This window comes from Cynocephalus volans, chromosome 10, assembly GCF_027409185.1.
Source record: "Cynocephalus volans isolate mCynVol1 chromosome 10, mCynVol1.pri, whole genome shotgun sequence".
NCBI classification, from domain to species: Eukaryota; Metazoa; Chordata; class Mammalia; order Dermoptera; family Cynocephalidae; genus Cynocephalus; species Cynocephalus volans.
In genome coordinates this window covers 4516252-4538875 of record NC_084469.1, presented here as the reverse complement: position 1 = coordinate 4538875, position 22624 = coordinate 4516252, and the positions used below count along the sequence as shown (strand labels likewise).

Sequence of the window (22624 nt, the reverse complement as noted above, 5' to 3'; positions counted from 1 at the left end):
GGTGCTGCATGCACTCACCTTAGGCCCTGGGATACAAGGAAGACCCCAACCCTTTTGTTTTCCTGGCAGAGTGGCAGGGAACGGGTCATGTGGGAGACATAGCTGTTTGAGTGGTGGTTTCTGAAGTGGAAGCCAATTGAGCCGATGCTGCTGTGGTCAGAGCTGTGGCATACCTGGTTTTCTCTAAGACATGCCGCTGCCTGACAAGTCAGTTCCCCTGCTCTGTACAGGTCTTCCTCTATGAGGGGATGACCCTAATGCTTCAGAACCAACTGTTGTGCAAAGACAGACACTTTATTTTTCATGATGGGTGTTGCGCAGGCACCTGTGAGTATATGAGGGACTCTGTCAGCCCCTAGGCTGGGACGGGGCACAGTGACCTTGAGAATCTTGTCTAACATTCTGCAGACTGTGGGGGTGGGGCGGCGCCTGACCACAGGCTGGAGCTGGGTGGGCTGGTCTCCGCCTCTCCCACCAGCCCAGGGCTGCTCCAGTCCAGTTTGGTTTCCTGGGTTGAAATCATAGGCTGTCAGGCCCAACTGTGGCCAAAGATAATGATGCTCTGGCAGGGTTAGCTGCTGGGAGGGGGCAGGCACTTGCTCCTCCCAGAGCAAGAGTGGGCTTCTTCCTTGAGTCTGCTTCTTCCACCCCCATGGTGTGGTTTCCTTAGGAACCCAGGCCTGCTAGATGAACGATTCCAGCTTCTGGGGGTTGGGTGGGGTGGAGATGGGGCGGGAAGGACGCTGGACTTCTCCAGGCCTCTTGGGATGCTTCCTCTTGGCATTCTCTACTCTCTGCTGCCCCCATGTGGTTGTGAGGCCAGTTGACACCACACAGCTGTAGAGGGGTCTGTGTGCGCCCGTGAGTGCATGCGCGCAGGTGTTGGGGCACAGAGACTGAGCAAGAGTGGAGCTGAGGGAGAAGCACAGAGAAGTGGCCCTTATATCTACTTTAGAGAACAAGGTCTCTCTGCCTCCATTCTCCAGGTGTGGGTTATACATGCAATGCTAAGGCAGCGGTGACACCAGCTGTGGGACATACTTGCTTACCAAGAACTTGAGAGAAAAGATGGGGCTGATGCCCATTTGCTGGGGGGTGGGGACTAGACACCAGGAATGTGAGAACAGCTGAGTCTTCTCTGACCATGGGGATAAGTTCCCCACTGCTAAGCTGCCCCAACAACCTCAGCCCTGTTGACCTGCAGAATCTTGGGCAGGTGGATCCAAAATGCCATCAGGAAAGTGGAGAAAGGGACAGAGAGAGAGGGAAATAGAGTCTGTTCATCCCCCCTTTGTCCTCAATCCTGGCATTCTATCACCAACCTCAGGGCAAGAACCCTGTGGGTCCTGACCCCCACGCCTGCTGTTTGCCGTGAAAGAGGCTCAGGCTGCTGGAGTCAGAGGGTCCACGGGGTTATTTTCATGCAGGGGTCCTCACATGTGAGTATGCTTCAGAATCACAGAGGAGCATCTTCAAAATACCCACCAAAGTCTGAAAAGAACAGAACCTGCCTATTGTCTTCTTCTTACGGTTGAGGAAACTGAGTCCCAGGGGGATCTAGATGAAGGTTGTTGCTAAACTTCACAGCAGGTTCCAGAGTTTCAACTTGATCCTATTCTCCTCTAGTTCAATAGGTTGGTCTGTCAGCGTGGCCACAAGATCCTTGTTCAGGGGGTGGAGGTGGGTTCTTGGGCAAGCCCCTTGAGACATCTGGGAAGATGCACAGGCAGGTGCCCTCCTCCTACATCCTTTCTGTGTCCTGCAGCAGAGCAGTCACCAGGCTGATGACCTGAGAGGTTGGCTGGACCGTGTCATACTCCGCAAAGAGGTGGCACACATTCTCTTGGGGCTCCGTCTGGCTCTTGGCCACAAACCCGAAGATCCTGGAGGGAGAGGGCAGTCTGAGTGAGAGGTGGGGCAGGGGAGATTTCAGGCTGATGGGAGTGGGGTGGCAGGGGGGTGAGGCACTCAGTTTACTCCACCTTCTCTCTGTCCTTCCCCCGGCCAACTGGCTCCAGCATCTCATTATAATGGGGGCTCTCTGAAGGATTGAGGTGACTCCCTTGTGAGACTGGGATATCCCCAGTTCAAGCTCTGGGTTTCCTTCATCTTGAATGGGGGCTCCTTGAGGACAGGGCCTGTGTATTCCCATTATTGTGGAAGCTCCCTGAGGGCTAGGATGTATCTTGACTCTCAGACTGGGGCATCCCTATAGACTGAGGCTTCCTGAGGTTACGGCCTGTGCCTCTTACATAAGACCGAGGACTCTCAGGCTCAGTCTGCCCCATCAGACTGGAGGCTCTTTGATGGCAGGATCAAAGTCTCTCCTGTCAGACTGGGAGCTCCCTGAGGACCGGGGCCTGTGTCCTCATCTACACCAGGGGCTCTGAAGGTCAGGATGGGGCCTCCCTGCCTCTTTAACTCCCTCCCCTGGTTGGGTCTGGGCCCCTGCCACAGGACACCACTTAGGCAACTGAGTGGATGGAAGCCCTTACCGGGAGGCCTTGCAGTACTTCTGCCACCTGTGGGAAAAGAACACGGACAGAGTGAGTGGTGAGGCTGTGCTCCGTTCCACAGGACTCTGGCCAGTCAGCAGGAGAGACTGGCTGGCAGTGTCCCCACCTGTGCTGTGCCCCACCCTGCTCTTGTCTGTCACTCTGACCCCTTGGGGATCACAGGCGCTCCCTGCAATCCCAATCCCAGAGTCAGCAGGACACCTTGATGGGCAGCTAGATCTTGGATGGCCTTCTTAGTTTGGTCCAGCCTTGAACTTACTTCCGTTGCTCAGGGTCCATGCCACAGAAGCGGAGGGTGATGAGGGGGTAATGGCGCCGGAAAAACACCCTGGGAGGAGGTGGGGAGAGAGGGGAAGCTGGTGAGAGCCACCCCAGCCCATGCCCTACATCCATCATCTCTGGGTCCCCAAGCTCTGATTCCCTATCCTCCAGGAAGCCTCCCAGGCAGACCCCCTTACCACCTGCCATGACCTGTCCCACTGTGGGGCCCTGAGCACCTGCCCGTGCTTCTCTCCTCTCACTGAGTGTGTCTGCCTTGTGTTCTGCATGTGGTGGTTTCTACCGACCCCTTCGCCATGCCATTTAACTTTTTGATAGGAATTACACCTTGGTCCTCTCTTGTTCCCCCCCACAAAGTGCCCAGCCCGGGATCAGACCGCCGCTAGAGTGTGGATCCCTGAGCCTGGGGAAGGAGTGACCTCATTCCACTCTGTTGCAGCAGTCAGCCAGAGTCTGGCCTAAGGAAGATTTTCCATCAGTGGGTGCAGACTTAATCAGCACCTAATGAATTCTAGTTAATCCAATCTCCCTCAGTCATGATGAAGGGGGACTTTAGCAGTAGTGAGGCCCAGGGAAGGCAGGGAACTTGCCTGGAGACACTCACTGGGTCCAGGACCCTGAACTCTGCCTTTATCACTGATCCACGACTGTCTCAGCCACCCCCTCCAGCTCTGCTCTGCCTGGCTCCATAGCCCCAGGGCAAGGGAAGGCCCTTACTTCCTCTGGACATCGGTCAGGGTGATGCCCTGCTCGGTGACTTTGAAGTGGACCATGGTGGGTGTGGGAAGGACCTCCCTCTCGAAGGTGGTAGAGATGGCCTTCTGCACAGCCAGGGCTCCGGTCAGGGTCTCCACGCTCACAGAGCTCAGGTACAGGGCATGGCAGCCTGTGGGATGGAGACACCATGCTGGGGCCACAGCCAGGATCCATGTGATGGGCAGGGATCACCTGGGCCCAGGTCTTCCCTCTGCCCAGAGCTAGGGGAGCAGGGTGCCTTTCTTTTTCAGGAATCCCATGAGGCTCCTCTTTGAGCCACAAAACAGGCTGGGAATGCATAGGTGACTGCAATTTGAGGCCAACCCCAGAGGACTTTGGGATTTGTTGCTTTGCATTGCCCTGGCCCCTGGCCCTCCAGGGAGAGTAGGGAGAGAAGACAAGGCTGGGGAGGGGAGGGGTGTGCTCAGGGCCACAGAGGAGAAGCTGTCACTGAGATGTGCTGATCTGTGCCTGGCCCCTGGAAGTGGGGGGAGGGACCTTTCCTGTGTTGAACCCCCCAGGACTCAGACCTGATACCCCACAGAGGACCTCAGACCTGGAGACCCCCTCCAGGGCAGGTACCCAGACCCAGAGAGACTCTAGTACGTATTCATGTCCCCATGTGTGTGCAGGGTGGGGTGTAAGCCTTGCCAACCCCCACCCTAAGCTCCTCTTCCTTGTTGGCCCGGTGCCTGTAGCCTCTCATCCCCTTGTTGAGGGGCGAGGGGGAGGGACGTGGCACCTTGTTATGGAGGCAGAAACAAGGCTGTGATGGCAAACATGTGTGGGCTTGCGTGTGCGTGTGCATGTGCATATGTGCAGGGCTGGAAAGTGCCGCTGGGGCTACAGCCAACCCTGGCGCCTCCCCCCATACCACTCACCCGCCGATTTCTTCAGGCAGGAGGCTGGGCTGTCCATAGAGGAGTCTGAGGCCCCGTCTGCACCTCCCAGTTCTGAGCCAAGGCAAAGGAACAGCCCCCCAAGGGGTGGAATGAACGGACCTCTCATAGGAACAGGGCTCATTAATCCCTTTGAACATCTCCCACCTCCACCCCCACCTCCAGGAAGTGACTTGTCTGAGAAACCAGGTGTGATTACTGTAATTAAGCAAATGGAAGCCACTTTGGGCTCCCCAAATGCCCAACTTGCAAGTCTTTGATCCACACACCCCCAGCCCCCAGACTGTGGCCATGACTTTGTCCTCACAGGCCCATGACCTTCTCACTTCTTTGGGATCCCATCCCAAGCCCAGATCTTTCTTTACAGAAAGTAGGGGGGCTCTTACCATCAACCTACCAGGCCCCCCCCTCCCCAACTCCTCTCCCAGAGACACCCCTTCTGGACACCCCTGAGATGTCCTACTCTGTCGGGATGCAGCTGGGCTGTACACCCTGGACAGGGCTTGCTGATCTGGGTTTGAGGTCGGCCTCTGTGCACCTTTGGATGAGTTCCTTAATGCTTAGAACTCTCATTTTCTCATCTGTGAAATGGGGATGATAACAGCAATATGTGCTTGACAAGGTCGTAGTGAGGCGTGAATGGGTGGGTGAGTGCTCAATACATGTCTGACCTGGGAAAAGAAACCTCTCTAAACTGATTTGTTTTATCCTCTTAAAGAAAGCTACTAATTGTCAAACATCTATTCTGTGCCAATCATTGTAACTTGCTTGAGCTATCTACTTAATCTGCACACCAATCCTACATGTAGGTATGATGATGATTGCGCCCATTTTATAGATGAGAAAACTGAGGCTCAGAGAGGTCAAAACTCTTGAATTCTCACAGCTAGGAGGTGGAGATGTTGGCCAACTCCAGAGCATGCTCTTTTAACCGTGACAATGAAATAATCCATAAACAAGGAAGAATTGACCACTGGGAAACTTTCTACTGAGAACAGAAAGGTCCGGCGCCCTGACATTGCCTCCTTGGGGCCCAAACCCACCTTTCTGCGGGATGGTGAGCTTGCAGGGCAGGGCCAGGGCCATGATGGAATGCTGACACACGAAGGCAGAAAGACTCCCTGGAGGCAGACAGACCATCCTGCATTAGCAGGGCTCCCGCAGCCCACCCTCACGGCTCAGAAGGGTGGAGCCCCTTCCCCACCCAGAGGCCTGGAGGCTGGGGAGGCTCACCAAAGTAGGGCTCCTCATCTGCTCCTTTGAGATGCACCCCTTTGGCGGAAGACTCGATGAGGAAGTGTCGGATTAGGTCACTGCTGTCCTCGCCTGGACAAAGCAAGGAGAAAGAGTACATGCGGTTGGGAGTTCCAGAGCCCAGAGTTAGCCAAACACTGACCAATGCACTCCCTGACCCACCTCCTCTGCTCCATCCAAAGGTTATCTTGTCCATCCCCCTGCCTTTGCAGGTAGGGATGCTGTTTCCAAGGCCTCCCACAAAGGAGGTGCCAGCACATTTGCTCAAAGGCTTCTGTGTCCAGTAATTCCCCCTTTAGAAAACCTTTCTCTTGGTCGAGAGTTATCAGGGGTGTTTCTTAATTACTGTTTAGATCAAATATCAGCTCTTCAGTCTGGTTTCTCTCTCCCTCTGCCCACCCAGCCCAGGTGCTGTTATTTGCCAGATCATCCCTTCTTCTGCCAGGATGGCCCTGGCGGGTGAACAATGCCCTTCTGATTCTCCCCCCATGCCCATAGCCTCCTTCCTCATTTGGGCTCATTGCCTCTCCCAAGACTTTCTGATAACCAACACCCACCCCAGAGGTCACTTTCTTATTTTGACATGAGGCATAGTGTAAAGCGCACAAGGTTGGGTTTTCATCTTTGCTCTATCACTTAATTGTCCTGAGGTCATTAACTCTGAGAGCCTCAGTTACCTCATCTGTTAAGTGAGAGGTACAATTCTGGGGTCTAAGTGAGGGACTGTTACCCAGGCACCCCCTGCTGGGATGATCTGTTTTCATCTCTCTCCCCGGTGAGGTGGCGTCTGTGTCTGACTCCTTTGTATCCCGGTGCCTAATATGGTGCTGGGTGCCTGGTGAATGCCCCAGAAATGTATGTCAGGTTACCAAATGAGCATGTGAGATCATGGGAAAGCACGTGATGAGCTATCTCACACATACATGATAAACTATTACACATGTGATAAGCTGTCACACTGGAGATGAATTGGTCTGGACAGAGGTGGGTACCCAGACGAGAGCAGCCTGGGGAGGGGCTGGGACCTTCCTCCTTCTCTTCCCGTCATGAGGGTACAGCAGGGAATGTGGGTACCTGGGAAGGCAGAGGCAACTGAGGAGTACTGTGAAAGGAGCTTTTCCTGGTGTCTTGGTGCTGAAGGGCTCTGGGAGGGTGCTGAAGTGGACCCTCCTTCCAAGAGTTGTTACCATTATGGGGGTGGCCCAAAGTCACCCTGAAAACTATCATCACAGCCAGGACTAGAACCCCCCATTGTCTCAGAGAGGCACCTAGAGAGCAGAGACAGGTACATACCTGCTTGGTTCTGGGCAGATGCAGGGGCCTCCTGCACCTTCAAGGCAAGGCCGAAGGAGCCTCGGTATGAAGAACTGTCCCTTATGATGAAAGCTCCTGGCTCCTCCTTCCTCAGCAGCTCGATTGCTGAAACAATCCTCGGGTCAGAGACAGGTAGCACCCAACCTGGACACCCTCTGTCCCTAGCCCCAGAGAGTCTTCATAGAGCAGATGTTACCGAATCACCTCTTTTTCCGAGGAAGTCCTTTCTATTGTCTAATCTCTACCATTCTTGTTGTAGTTCCTATTTCTGCATGAGGTCATGAGGTCAGCATGACACCCCCCCCTTCCCTGGGCCTGCTATTTGCCATTCCCTTCTTTACCAGGGTCTCATCTGCCTGATGCAGAGTGCAGGACCCAGACCTGATTCCTGGGCCACTTGTCCCCTGAAACTCAGTGCTTCCTTTTACCTTGCTCTCGGGTGATGCTCGGCTTAAACCAATGTTTAGATGTATCCATCACAAACTTCATGGTGGGCTGCATGTCCCTGGTGGGACCTGGAGACAACAGAGAAGGGGGATCCTGTAGGCTGGACAGAGGGGAGCTGAGAGATGACTACCAGGAAAAGCTGGGGACCCTCCCTGCTCCTCTGCCCAGAGGTCTCATTCGACTCACCATCCCAGACCCAACCCCACTGTATCTCCAAACTGCCTACAAGAGGCAAAATCAAACAGAAGAATCCCAGGGCTTGGTGCATCTAGGACTTAGAAGTCCCCTTGTATCCTTAGTAATGAGCCAAAAACAAATAGATAAAACCTCAGTTTAATGAGAAACGGTTTCTCAAATCTAACGTTGCCTGGTGGGAACCGAAATAAGAGATAAATTAAGGGATTTTCAGATGCATCATGTTTGATTTCATACTCTCCTTCCCCTTAATAATCCTAGGAGTTCCTTAGGGGTATATTCGGCTTGGAAAAGAAAATGAAAGAAAAGGTGAAGGAGAGGAAAATAGCAGGTCTGGACAGAAGTGCCTGCTGCACTTGGAAGTCAGGAGCTTTGATTCTTGACTCTGATTTGGAACAACTGTTTCAGTTCCTGAAGCCCAGAGGGTACTGAGTGGACTAAACAACCTCTGAGGGTCTTTTACTCTCCATTAGCCTATGAAATTCAAAAGAATTTCATTTTGATTACATTTTGCAGAATTTGATAAGATCCAGGGGTATAATTAGAGATATCCTGGGGCATTGACAAAGCAGGATGGAATACCACCAGTCTGAGTAAACTTGCTCTTTGAGATCCAAAATGCCCATTTTCCTGGGTCCCTAAGGCAGAGAACAGTGGGTCTCAATTTGAAGAGGTGTGTTTTGGCCCATTGAGAGTAACTCATTATAAAAAAGTTATTAAAATCTGCAAATGATTTGTGCTAGGAAGGTGATCAGAGCAGATTCAAAGTCACACCTGACGTGTCATTTTCTTCTGCTTGCATTGACATGCATGTGGGAGTGAGCTGCGGGCTAGAGTGAACATTTTATACCCCTTGGGAGTCACCCCGATGCCTGTGAGAAGCCCGGGGATGGAGAGAGGGGCCAGTGCCCATGGCGCTCTGTTCATGGGAGATGTGCACCCAGGGGGTACTAAGGCCTAGTCTCTGTGTCTACTGCTGTGGGTTCTGATTGCTTTTGTTTCTGGTGGATGCCTGTAGCCACAGACTACGAAAGGAGGGTGTTAGCTGTTTTGTGGTTTTCAGCTGTCTGAATCAGAGTGCATTGTCTCCATTGCCCTGTCTGCCCCCTCTGTGTTCTCATCATCCATGCACGTCAGAATTGGGACTGACGCTCTCCCTCACTCTCCTCGGGTTAGTCATCAAGCCTGCTGCTGAAATGTCCTAAGTGTTGCCTGGCTCAGTCCTCTCCCCTCCACCCCCACTGCCCAGCCCTGGCTCAGGCCCCTGCAACCCGTCTGCATGCAGCTGCCAGAGTGATCCATTTAGCGTTACCCTGTGGCCTAAAGGGTAAAATCACTTTTCAGCTTGATGTTCAAGGCCTTTCACAATCTGACTCCAAATTACTCTCAATGACCTCACCCTGCACCCAAACTTTCCTAAACACGCTCTGTGCTCCCACACCTTTGTGACTGTGGACTCGCTGTTCTCTCTGCTAGAAATGCCCTTCCCCTCCTTCTCTGGCCTCTTCTTATCTACATTCCAGATCCAGCTCAATGTCACTTGCTCTGTTCTATAGACTGAAAGACTCGCTCCTTCTTCTGTGGCACTATAAGACTTAGAACATCTCTTTACCTCTGTGTTTATCCTACTCTATAGTGCTTCTTGGTTTTTGTCTCTCTAGACTGTGTCCATTGGTGTGTCCTCACTACCTGGCACAGTGCTAGGCACACACTAGGTACTGAATAAATGTGTTGACTGGCTGCTGCAGAAGCCTACTGGTGCTTTGTCCATCCCCCCAGGGAAACCTTACAAAGCTTGAGATATTGGTTTAGGACGTACCCTCCGAGTATGTGGTGCAGGGAGCGTCTGGCAGGGTCTGGCTGTGGCTCCTGGTGGCTGGGCAGAGGTTGCTGGGAGAAGCAGCTCCAGGTTGGACAAAGCCCTGATGTCCTGGGGTCTGCTGGGCTGGAGGGCACCCTGGGTCTGGGTAGCCATTGATCAGCACGATAGGTATGTCCACCATGGAGTTGGTGATGGATGGGGGGCAGCTGCTGGCATGCTCTTTGGCCAATGGTGGGGAGTGGGGTGCTCTGGGCCGGCCTGTGCTCAAGGTCGGGTTGCTGGGAGCCTGGAAGTCACTGGGTCTTGTACCCAGGGACACTGAAGCAAGGCTATGGAGGCTGGAGGAAGAGCTGGCTGGGCTTTCCAAGGATCTAGAAGATGACTGATGGCTGGAGATGCTGGAGTGGAGCAGGGACTGGCTGCTGCAGGGAGAAGGATCAAAGACAGTGTTAGGGTATAAGGTGGACACTCAGGGGCCAGTGCCAGGCTCTAGAATCTACTGATCTTTGTGCTCATGGCTTTGGCCAAACAGAGCACTGCATACCCCATTCCCCACTCCCCAGAGCAAAGGGCATGGCCATGATCCCCAAGGAATGCTGAAGGATACAGAAATGTCCCTGGACTGTAGGGTCTTTGGTCATTTAAAGCAGCCAATGGCTGACCTCCTATAGGTGATATGGGCTTAGGCTGGTTGGGATTCCCTCTGCCTCTTTGGCCAGACAGGTGTGACTGAGCTGTCACCCCAGGCTCCCCTTACCCCACCACTCCCAAGAGCTCTGCAACGGGCTGAACTTGGGATGTGCCATATCCACAGCAGATGCAGAAGGAATCCCCCAGCTGGATGGGGAGGAAGAGGAGGAGGCCAGCTCTGCATCTAGCCAGACTTCCCTGGGCTCGGAGGCCCATGCCAGCAGGCATGGCTGTGGAATTCCCATTCTCTCTGCCACGGACTGCCATGGCCAGAGACTCTGGAGTTGGTGTGGAATACAGAGGTCCTGTGATTGGGTCTTCCTGGGGTAAGATGGAATGTGTGTGTGTGTTCTTCTGTGAGGCCTGTAGAGAAGGCCTAAGACTTCATCCCTGAGCTGGGATGATGGTAGATAATGCCTCCCTCCTTTGCTAGGTTTTGCCATCAACAAAGAGGAAGGAGGTTTTCCATTCTTAAATGGTTCATCTCAGGCCTCCAAGTTCTATTGACATCCCTGTGTTTTGGGTTTTTTAAAAAAATCCATTCTTGAAATGGGTTGTACCAGGGCTGAAAAGGATATAGGTGAGCCTCATTAATACCAAGGCTCTTTTTTTCTCAAGAGGTAGATATGAATCAAGATTTTTGTATATTGAATTATATTCTAAATGCTTAAGGACTGCTTGAGATCCAAACAGCTGTGATGGCATAAAAAAGAACATCCACAGGGCCGGCCCGTGGCTTACTTGGGAGAGTGCGGGGCTGATAACACCAAGGCCACAGGTTCGGATCCTATATAGGGATGGCCAGTTAGCTCACTTGGGAGAGCGTGGTGCTGACAACACCAAGTCAAGGGTTCAGATCCCCATACCGGTCATCTTTTTTAAAAAAAGAACATCCACTCTTTTGGTTTTGGTGTGTGCCCAGATTATGCTCAGACAGAGCAGGGTGTCCCTTTATGATTTTAGGATCTCTGTGTGTGTGCGCTTATGTGTGTGTGTGTGTGTTGTGGTGGCAATGTCAGAAGCTATAGAACTTACCTTCCGAACACGTAGCTGACATCAGATGCTGGGCTGGCTGACAGCGCAGAGACCCAGCTGCCCTGGTGTGGGGCCAGGCCCCCCAGCCCCTTCTCCAAGCCTGGAGAAGCCACCAGCAGGGAGCCCAAGCCATGAGGGCCCAAGGCCTTGCTTCCCACGCAAGGGATGGAGATGCTGGGGGAGGATGGAGGGTGAGGGGAAGGACCCCCAGAGGGGGGAGAGGGGCGTTGGTGCCCTCTGCCCTGGCTCCCAGAGAAGATGAGGCTCTCACTGCTGCTTCGAGTCTCTCGGGGGACATCTCTGGAAAGGAGGAGGCCGCCACTGCGCGGGGAGCCGAAGGGCGGGGTGACAGATGGGCTGGAGCAGCGCTGGGAGACATCGTGGCACCGTGATCTGGTGGAGGTTACCTCGATGTACTTTATATCTTTGGGGAGAGAAGCGGAGCATTGGTGAAACCTGGGAGGCTGCACTCACAGAACAGAACACTGGAAGGGTCTTCAGGACCATCTGGTCTCCCCTCTTATATACAGATGAAGAAACTAAGGCCCGGAAAGAAGCTCATTGGATTAGCCCCCAACTCCACCTTCAGGGCCCAGTTCCAAAGTCACCCTCCCTGTGAGGCCTTCCCCTGGTGGGGAGATGCAGTGGAGTAAACAGGGCCTTGGAGTCAGATAGGCCTGGGTTTGAGACCTGGCTCTGCCACTTACTGTCTGAGAGAGCTTGGCCAAAGGACTTCACTACTCAGAGCCTCATTTTCCACACCTGTAGGATGGGGCGACTGTACCCAGCCTCTTGATGTTACAGTAAGGATGAAATGAGTAGGTGGCACAGCACTGTGCCCAGCACATCGTAGGTGCTTAAACACTGGGAGGGCCTCTCCTTTGTCTTTGCCCCCTCCCCAGGTTGAAATGTCCACTCAAGGGAGTGACACCTTCTGCTGCTCCCATTACTCAGGGCGTGTGGAAGTGGCTTCTGTCAGTACCCACAATGAGGCAGGGCTTCTCAAGCTGGGTTATACACTAGAACCACCCAATGAGATTTTAAAAGTCCAGGTGCCCAGGCTGCACCTATGCCAATGATATGCAGAAGTTCTGGGGATGCACCAGGCCTCAGCTTGGTTCTAGTTTCCCCGGTGATTCTGACGTGCATCGGGACTTACCACTGTGATCCATCGCCCAGCAGCTCCACACCTGGGAGCTGGTCAGATGGGCAGAATCTCAGGCCCCACCCAGACCTACAGAATCAGAACCCGCATCTTAGCGAACCCCCAGGGGATCTGGGTGTACAGTAGAGTTTGAGGACTCTGCACACTTGTGCTCATGGCTGGTGCACTGGGCTGCTGGCTCATGCCAACGCTCATTCCATTCTCCACTGGGGGTGCCTAGGACTCTTGGGTTTCTGAGAACTTATTCTTCCTCTAGAAGTTATCCCTGGAGTGGTGTGCCCTGGGGTTCTCTCAGTGGTGAGGATGGACACCCCTTCTCCCAACCTGGGGGAGGGAAATTGTCCCTGGTGCTTTTCCAGCAAAAGGTGGAGAAAGGTGGGGGTTAATGAGCTGCTCTCTTCTGGAGGACATGAATCCTGCCTCTGGATTCCCAGGATGGAAGCTGGAGCAGGGTTGGAGAAAACCTGCACCCTCAGCTCCATCTGTGGGCTGGGCTCCAACTGGCAGCTCCCACTGCCCTGGGCTCCAACTCTTGTACCACCCTCCCCCACCATGACCATGGAGACCCAGGCTGCCCCAGCCTGCTCCTGGGTAGGGCCTCTGGACCTGCTCATGGTTATTGCCTCTGTCTGAGCCTGCTTGGGCTTGGGTGGGGGTGGCAGGTTACATCAGATGAGTGGAGGCTGGCAGGCTGACCTAGGCTTGCTGCTCAGTGGGTGGAGAACAGCCTGGCTTTGTAGTCAGGCAAACCTGGGTGTGAGTCCTGGCTTTGCCACTTTCCAGCCAAGAGGCATCGGGTAGCTTTTCTAACTGCTCTTAGCCTCAGTTTCCTGATCTGCAAAGTGGGGACCTGAAACCAACCTCCTAGGGTTGTGATGAGGATTAAGTACAATGATGAATGGAGCCTGAAGCCTGGCCCCTGCTGTGCCTTGAGGAAGGAGCATTTCCTACCTGCCTGCTTTTTGGGGACAGTATTGGCCAAATGTTGCACTGTCTGGCTAAGATTGGGATGCCTCTGCTTAGGAGGATGAGGGCAAGAGGAGAATATTTGGGACACTATATTGTGGGATCTGAAAGGGAAGAGATCTTGGAATGGGGTGGATTCTTCTGGAAGACTGGCAAGCACACTTCTGTTTTTATAGGATTTTATAGCGTGTGCACCCATAATCTCCTTTGAACCTCATAACAGCCGTTAGGTGGGGCAGGCATTATTTTTGCAGAGGAGGGAACTAAGGCTCAGAGAAAGGCAGGAGTGGAGCTTACATTTATTGCACAATGATTTTTTAATGAAGACTGGCATTCACTGAGCGCTGTGTGCCAGCACCGCTGCAAACATGTTACCCGCGTTAGCTCATTTAACCTTCATGACAACTCTACTCAAATAGCAGATATTATTAATTCTCATATAACAGATGAGAAATCAAGGCTCAGAAAGGTTAAGTGAATTATCCAGTGCCGCACAGGCAGGGAGCACATCAGGAAACTGCTCCTGAGCTCTGTTCTGGGGTCTCTCCCAGGATGAGGGGCTTCTCGGGATCCTGTTCCAAGCCCTTGCCCTTGTGAGGAGGTGCTTGGCTGCTTTGGGGAGAGTCTCGTGCTTGGTGAAGCTCTGGGCCCCTTACTCACTGGGTCATCCAAATTCCACCGAAGACCTTGCTTGGGGGCCAAAAAAGCAGAGCAGGGCAGGAGGGGAGGGCAGAGGCCCAGCGCTGTGGGTTACCTCCTGCTGCTGTCCTGAGGTGGGTGTGGCTGGGGACCGTGGAGGCCCCCACCCCATCACCAGCGGGTGCAGGCGCTGTTTACGGGCCTGTGGGGCAAGTCTGAGCAGGACTGGGTGGTTGCTGGTGTGCCAGAACCGGGCTGGGAGGGAGGAGGGAGGATGGGCATGTGGGTGGGGGGCGGAGAGATGGTTATTGAACGCCCTTCACTTGGGACTGGCAAACAGCCTTGCCTGGCAGAAATTGCTGGAAAATGGAACATGGAGCCTTGTTCCAAAGATGGGGTGGGGTGTGGCAGAGAGGATAACGAAAGGGTTATGGTGTTTGCTTCTAAGAGCCATGTGCCCTTTGGGCTGGGGATCCCCTGAGGTGAGTCTAAAAGAAGGCAAGCAGGAGGCAGGGGCAGGGAACCCAGGGGGGTTGAGAAGCTCTGGGGAGGTCGCACCTCAGGAGAGGAGCTGCAGGATGCCTCCAAAAAGACTGATTCTGTGATGCCCCAGGGGGCAGGAAATAATCCTCCAGGAAGAAAGAGAGCTGAGAACATGGATGTTGGAGCCCAGAAGCCTGGGGTTTGAGTCCTGACCTTCCCCTCGTCAGCTGTGTGACCGTGGGCCATCACTTGCTCTCCCTGAGCCTCAGTTTCCTCATCTGTGAAAGGAGGTTACCACTATTTTCTTCACAGGGTAGACACTGTGATCATGCATCACTTGGATGAATTTTAATTTTTTAAATAATTTTTATTTTATTTTATTTTATTTTTGGCATCTGGCTGATACGGGGATCTGAACCCTTGACCTTGGTGTTATAACACCGCACTCTAACCAACTGAGCTAATGGGCTGGCCCCATTACATGGACTAACTTTGAAATAAATCTATCTATATATATTTAGGGAAGTGTCAGTATAGGATTAACCATGTTTAATTTTTTAATTTTGCCAAGTTAGGACAAAATCTGCTAGCACCACAGTGATGGAACATCTTCCACACCCTCAAAGTAAGAAGGATAGGATTGCAAGTGGCAGGGGGTCCTCCACATTGAATGCATTTAGAAGTAAGAGAACTCACCACTATGCCCCAAATTAGTTCCACTGTGATGGCCTCGTGAGAGCTTTGTCCCCAGTAGCAGCGATCTACAGGGAGAGTTTTGGGAGGCTGAGTGGCATGAGAAAGGGTCTAGCCGACCACAGTCACATGCAGGCGTCCGCTCTTCTTCGTGATGGGAGAGAACTTTCTAACGGGAAGCTGCCCCTGCTGGGCTACCTTAGGAGGTAGTGAGCTCCTGGGCATAGGAGATGTCCAGGCAGAGCATAGAGGAGAGGATTTGTTTTCTCCATCGGAAGGGGCTAGGGCAGAGCGAGGCAGCTTCATCAGGAAACTCTGGTCACTGCCAGCCTCCTTGTGCTCCCTGCTCCCCAGATTTGGGTGGACACATGCTCACAATGGCATGTTGTGCCTAGAGCATCTGAGGATGCAGACCACCCCCCCATGCTTGTCATCAGGCCCTTCCATGGAGGAAGGGTCTAGTAGGTGTCACCAACCCCCACCCCATGCTTGTAGATGATCTGCAGAGACTTGTCTTGCCCCAGCTCGCCTTGAACCTGTGGAATCCCTGCCTTGGGGCGTGAACATTAAAACCCTGGGCTTGCTCCTGCCAACGTTAATGAAGCCCAAGATGCTTTCCTTGCAGTGACGTGGTGACGTGCACATGACTAGCCTTAAGGAGCAGGAAGACTCTTGAGGGTCAGAGGTGCTTCCTTTAACGGGCCTGGTGGGCAATGCTTGGCTGGAGGAGAGGAGCAGGCTGGAGACAAGGAGCCCGGGGAGCCAGAGGACCTTTGTGCTGGAATGGCCTCTGCTTCAGAACCCAAACCTATCCTGGGGCTGGCCCTACATGCAACCCCATTGTTTAATAAAAACAGCCACCATTTATGACTTATAGCATGCCAGGATTTGTGATAAGCAGCCAACAAATGTTATTTCTTTTAATGCCTGCAACACCCTTTAGGGTAAGAACTCTTATTATTTCCATTTTACAGGTGAGGAATCTGAGACACAAACAAGTGAAGTGAACAGCTTGTTTAAGGTCTGCCCGACTCCGGCGATTATACTAGACTGTCTCCTTACTCAACCCTATCAACCTCAGTTTTTTAAATCTGTAAAATGGGGATAAAATACTCACTTCATGGGGTGGACTGGGAGGATTGAAGATTCTATATAAAGTGCTCAGCACAGCACCTGGTATATGAGTGCTCAATAAGTGGAATTCTCAAGGATACTATCTCTAATCCTAACCACATCCCCTTCACCCCTGCTGAGTGTTTAAAGCCCTGGAGGCCTTGGTCTTCCGGCCAGTCTAATGGGGCTACTGCTCCTTGACCCTTATCCTCAGAATGTACTTGAAACTCTGTGTGGGAAACTGAAGCCAGATGTAGGGATTTCCAAATTCCCTTGGACTCGGTGGTGTACTGGAGCTGGCTTGTGACAGCTTTTTAAGAGTTGATTGTTAAATTTTCACGATTTTGTCCAGCTGGTTGCTAAACTCAGCCATTAATTAAAATTATACTATATAAACTTACAATGAAATAACTTATATTAAATACTCAAAATTCTTCACATCTCAATTACTTTACTACATTTTACTATTATCTATGCTCTTGAGGTTATTTACATCTACTGTATTTGTACTGTGGAAATGCCATATAACGGCCTGCTACTGCCCATTTCTTCCCCACTCCGTGACATCATATTGGTAGCTTGAAATTGGCCATGGTGGGAGAATTTACACTATGGAAATGGGCAGATGCTTCAAATCAGGACTCCCTCTGCCCCTGTCCTCCAATCAGGGAACCAGTTTTTAAACGTTGTCATCATACCATTGCTTGAACACAACAGGGTTCCCACCCTATATAGACTACATTTTGTGTCTCTCCAACCCCACTATTTCCAGCTTGGGCCTCCCCAGAGAGACACTTCCCTAAACAGAAATAGGGGTTCAGATAGCAATCCTACAAAAATTTCAAGGGGCCTAGGTTAGGACCTAAAGAGAGACACCACAGAACACTGGAGTTCAGGGACTCCACATTTATCAAGTTTTTACTTACATGGATGGCATTGTACTTATAAGTATTAGTTTATTTAAGTTCTCATAAAAATTGGATAAAACAGGTATCCATCACTTTCCAAACTCAGGAACCAAATAGAATTGGATAATGATGGAAACTTGTGTTTATCTCTTTTGTGTAGCAGAGAAAACAGAGAGGTTAGTAACTTGTTTAGAGTTGCACAGCACCTCCCAGCAGTACGGTGTCCCCTGCTCCTCTGATTCCATAGGAAAGTCGCTCTTCCTCATGAGGTCTGGTTCCAAGCCCCCCTCCTGGCCCTGTGTCCAGGTTCTTACCCAAGGCTTCAGGTTCTTCCTTCTTTCTCCTCGAGGTGGTGCTCTGGGCAGACTCAGCCCTGGGGCTACCAGCCCCTGGGGGTAGCAGCTGGAAGGTGGGGTCCAGTTCCAGGATCATCTGGTTGAGGTTCTCCAGTGAGAAGTCAATGTAGGAGTCAAGTTCTTCTGGGGTCCCCGAGGCCTGCTCACCAGGGGTCTGCAGGGGGCAGCTGGCTTTGGCCTCAGGTGGGGCCTGCTGGAGCCTGCTGGGGGGTCCCTTACAGGGTGTGGGGGCCATCAGGGCCTGGGCTCCCCAGCCTTCTGTGGTGTAGTAAGGACACTGGGGCAGCAGGCTGGGGCTAGGTGCTGGGTGCAGGGCCTTCCTGGGTTCCTCACAAGGAGCCAAGCCTATCTCATGGCCTCCTGCCAGCAAGGAGCTGGACATCACCTGGGACATGGTGGGGGTGGCCACCCTGGTGGTTTACCTCTGGCTTCCAACTAGCCTCACTGACATCCCAGAGATAACACGTCCCAACCAGGAAATCCCAGGACCTGAAAGAGGCAGGGAGTGAGAACTGAGTAACTCCTGTAGATGAAGCCCCTGCCCCCTCCCCCCAATCAAGGGTATATTTATTCATTCTTTTTAAAAGCATGGATACTGAACCAGATGCTTGTGTTTGCATCCTGGCTTTACTAGCTCTATAACATTGGGCAAGTTAATAAACTTCTATGTGCTTCAGTTTTTTTATCTATAAAATGAGTTAATATCCGTAAAATGCTTAGAACAGTGCCTGGCACATAATAAACATTATTCACGTGATTGTTAAATAACTTCAGTAGCTGTTTATTAACTATCTACTATACCCCAGGCATATTTATTAAGTAAATACTAGTTAATGTTTACTGAGTAATCACTATGCACATAGGCACCATAAAAAGCCTTTTAAAATCTTCATAACAACTTTACGAGGTAGGTGCTATTATTACCCCATTTTACTATGAGAGAACTGGGACACAGTAACTTGCCCAAGGGTCACACTGCTTGCAAGTGTCAGAGCAGGATGGGACCCCAGGCTGCCTGATGTCAGGGTTCCTGTAGTTAGGCCAGTTGGTGAAACAGTCAAATAAACAGTGTCACTAGGGAGGAGAGGAAGTAGCGGGGACTCTGTAGGCACTGGTGGGGAGGTCAGGGAGAACTTCCTGGAGGAAGGGACATGCAGAAGGACATAAGAAGGAAAAACAGGAGCTAGCTAGGCAAAGCAGGTAAGGGTGAGGAGGCAGGGGAGTGTTCAAAATAGAGGGGACAGTGTGTGCAAAGGTCTGGCTGACGGGAGTTCATGAAGCATTATTAAGCACGTGGGAAACAGAGTACACCTGGGGTGAATGGAAGGAGAGATGAGGCGGAACAGGCAGGATGGCCAGACCCTGTAGAGTCTCGCAGGCTGAACCCAGGACTGCCAACTCAACTCTGAGGGCAATGAGGAGCCACAGAAAAGTTTGGAGCTGTGGAGGGACATCATCAGACAATATCTACTCCCTGGGGGCTCACCCAGGAAAGAGATGTCTCAACTTCCTCATTTTTCTCACCGTGAAAAGTTCCTCCTGCTGTCTGACCTTAATGCCACATGCTAGTTTCTTATATGTGGGGCTCAGCAAGAGGTTCTGGGACTGAGGAGGCTAAGAAAACTATACGGAGCGGGGACATGCTGGTGACATTCCCACTGCTTGCTCTGAGCTGTGCTGCCTCCCCGTCAATACTCCCCAAGTCTGCTTCTCCCTTTTTTCAAGATGCCTTCTCCTTGTCCTGCTTTAGAGTCAGATCTTAGCCCTGGAAAAGGCTCTTAAGACCAGCCCAGGGCAAGTGAAGTGAAGGTGGGCTCTAGAATCTGAAGATTTGAATTTGAATCCCAACTCCAACAGCTCCTCTGTTGTGACTCTGACCTTCAGTCTCCTCATCTGTCAGATGGGAATAAGAATTCCTGCTCTGCACCACTCCAGAGAGTGCTGTGGAGCCAATGCGGTGCTGCTTGTGAAAGCAGCTGGACAATTCTAAGTAGTTCTTACAAATAAGGGCTTGGGCCGGCTGGTTAGCTCAGTCACTTGGAGTATAATAATAGCTCCCATTTACTGAGCACTCACCATGTGCCAGGCACCGGTCTATGTGATTTACATGTGAGTTACATTTGGTAACTCACTTAATCCTCTCGCAACCTTAAGAAGCACTGGATCCCTGTTATCAGTCCATTTTACAGATGAAGATACTGAGACTCCGAGGTTAAGAAATCTGTATAGGCTGCACATCCAGAAAAGTGGTGGGGCTGGGATTCAAACCCAGGCTGTGGGATATTGGAATCTTAACTCCTTATGCCATGTGGAATTCAAATGCAGAGGGACACCTGAGGGCGGGAGAAGGGCATGATTTGCTTAAGGTTGCCCAGTAAGTTAACAGGAAAAGTAGGTCCCCTCTTCCCCTCTCCCGTGTGCCCTCACCATGGCTCCTGTAGGCCTGTTGCCAGACCTCTCCTTGGGGGTGGCATATCCCCTGCGGAAAGCATGTCTATAAAAGGCAGTGGAAGGGAGCCGGCCTCTGAGATCCTTCCCGGGGCAGCTGAGGACACAAAGCTGGAGCTGCAGCCGCAGCTTTTTCCACACAGGCTCCAAGTGGCCTGGGTTTGTTGTGACAGGATCCAGGCGCACCCTGCAGGGTTTTCTGGCAAGGACCGCAGAGGAGGCTGGGGTTACTGACTTTGCAGAGTGCACTGAGGGGGCTGGGTGTCCCCCCACGACCAGGACCCAGGTTTCCTGCCTACTGATTTGGACACTGCATTTGTGTCACCCTGGGGAATGTGGGCTTTGGTTGTCTCATCTGTATAATGGAGATATGATATTAACAGTCACTTAAACCTTAGCTCATTTCATTTTCCCGACGGTTTTGTGAGAAGGGCACTATTCCTGCGGGCTTGGAGAGGTTGAGGGGCTTGAGCAAGGTCATGCAACCCCCCAGTGGGGGAACTGGGGTTTGACCCCAGGCAGTCTGGACCCTGTCTGTGCTGCTGCTTTACAGATTTAAGACTCCTTCCACCTCTGCCCCTTCTGGGATTCTGGAACTGAGTGGGACAGACCTAGGATTAAAGGGCAGGCAGCCCCTCCACTCTTCTTCAAACCCTTCTCACTTTTAATGCTCCCTGAGTCTCCCCTGGATCTTGCAGGGCCGGGCTGTTTCCCTCCTTTATTTTATTCCTGGACTGCCCCCCTTCCCAGCCCCCACCAGCACACTTCCCACTAGTTTCTGTGTTAAGTGGTAGGGGAGAGTCCCTGGGCTCAGGACGTGTGTGTGTGTGTGTGTGTGTGTGTGTGTGTGAGTGTGTGTGTGTTGGGGGGGTTGTATAGGGGTAGGGTGGGCAAGCCTGTGTGTGTGTGTGTGTGTGTGTGTGTGTGTGTGTGAGTGTGTGTTGGGGGGGTTGTATAGGGGTAGGGTGGGCAAGCCTGTGTGTGTGTGTGTGTGTGTGTGTGCGCGCGCATGTGTGTGTGTTGGGGGGGTTGTATAGGGGTAGGGTGGGCAAGCCTGTGTGTGTGTGTGTGTGTGTGTGCGTGTGTGAGTGTGTGTGTGTTGGGGGGGTTGTATAGGGGTAGGGTGGGCAAGCCTGTGTGTGTGTGTGTGCGTGTGTGTGTGTGTGTGTGTGTTGGGGGGGTTGTATAGGGGTAGGGTGGGCAAGCCTGTGTGTGTGTGTGTGTGTGTGTGTGAGTGTGTGTGTGTTGGGGGGGTTGTATAGGGGTAGGGTGGGCAAGCCTGTGTGTGTGTGTGTGCGTGTGTGAGTGTGTGTGTGTTGGGGGGGTTGTATAGGGGTAGGGTGGGCTCCAGTCTGCTCTGCTCTATTTATCAGTCCCTCCCACCCACTGCCCCTTCAGATTCTGACTCATATCTCCTTCTTTGTTCCCAAGAGCTCCGGAGCTAGGGGAATCCTGGTACCTTGGCAAATCTCTTCTGCTTCATCACCAACCTCTTCTCCTGACTTACTCTCTCCTTCCTCCAAGCCCACGTCAGTGAAGGGAGAGGGTGGTGAGTCTCCCCCAAAACACTTTGCCTCAATAGCCCAATCTCCACTCCACCCCCTTCCTCGAAGGGCAGCTCCTGATGGTCCTGTCCCTTCCACTCAGACCCAGCAAGGCAGGACGTGGGGCAGCAGGCAGGGACGCACAGGACCTGTGAAGTTACCCCCCCATTCCTGCCTGCCTCTGAAGGGCCCAGCACTCGAGGCTGGGAGGCAGGAGGCCTAGTTCTGTGTCCATTCCCTTCTCGAGTCTGCATGAGCTTGGGCGAGCCTCTTCCCCTCCCTGGACTTTAGTTCTCACATCTGTAACACGGAGGGGCACAGATTTAGTTCCCTTAAAGTGCTGATCTCCGGGGTCTGTGATCCTGAGACCATCTCTTTCATCCACAGCCTCCTCATTTCTCTCTCCCTTCACTCTGAGCCCCAAGATGTGCAGAAGCTGAGGACAAAAGGTTAAATGAGTTAGGGCTGGCAAGGGTATTGAGTGCCCTCTCTACTCCTTGAAGAACAAAGGCACGTACCTGGTGTCCACAGGCAGGCGGGCTGTTCTGTTCACTGCTGGCTGTAGCGACCAAGACGGCTCAGAGCCCAGGTGAGGAAAAAGGGGAGGCGCCAGTTCACCTCCAGACTCACCTTAAGAGCAGCCTGCTGCCCTCCCTCCTCCCCGCCCTCTCCCCCGCCCCCACCAGGCCCTACACGTGGCCCGGACAGCAGGCAGACCCCGCCCTTGCTGTGTCTGAATGAGCTCAGGTGGGGCTGGCACAGACTGGGCCGGGGAGTGGAGGGGGGTGGGGTGAAGGAAGCATTGGGTGGTGGCCTGGAGTGGTGGGTGCTGGGGCCTGTGTGTGCAAGGGGCTCCCAAGCTGCCTGCTTGGCCCTCCTGCTGCACCTTGTGGTCAGGGGAGCCCCTGCTTGGATGGGGCATTGCTAGGACTAAGGTGTGCTCTGGGAATCTCATCCATGTGCCAGCGAGGGGAGACTGGGAATTGGCAGAGCTAGCAGAGAGCGAGGATCTTTCCTTGACAAAGCAGGATGCCAGGGGGCAGGAGACCCTCCCATAACCCTTTCCTGTGTGTCTGGGCTGGGTCACGCTGTGGTGGGCACT

General features: G+C 52.7%; 1 protein-coding gene across 1 annotated transcript; it reads right to left on the bottom strand.

Moving 5' to 3' along the window:
- Positions 1-273: 273 nt before the first annotated feature.
- TNS4 (tensin 4) lies at positions 274-22114 on the bottom strand. The gene is made up of 13 exons (XM_063112196.1): positions 22041-22114; positions 17489-18019; positions 11208-11631; positions 9480-9904; positions 7447-7533; positions 6998-7123; positions 5684-5776; positions 5494-5571; positions 4433-4504; positions 3513-3681; positions 2776-2844; positions 2496-2522; positions 274-1883 (listed from the first exon to the last, which is right to left on the bottom strand). Exons 2-13 carry the CDS (start codon positions 17922-17924, stop codon positions 1742-1744), a joined length of 2148 nt encoding a protein of 715 aa, XP_062968266.1. The 5' UTR covers positions 17925-18019; positions 22041-22114; the 3' UTR covers positions 274-1741.
- Positions 22115-22624: the final 510 nt, after the last annotated feature.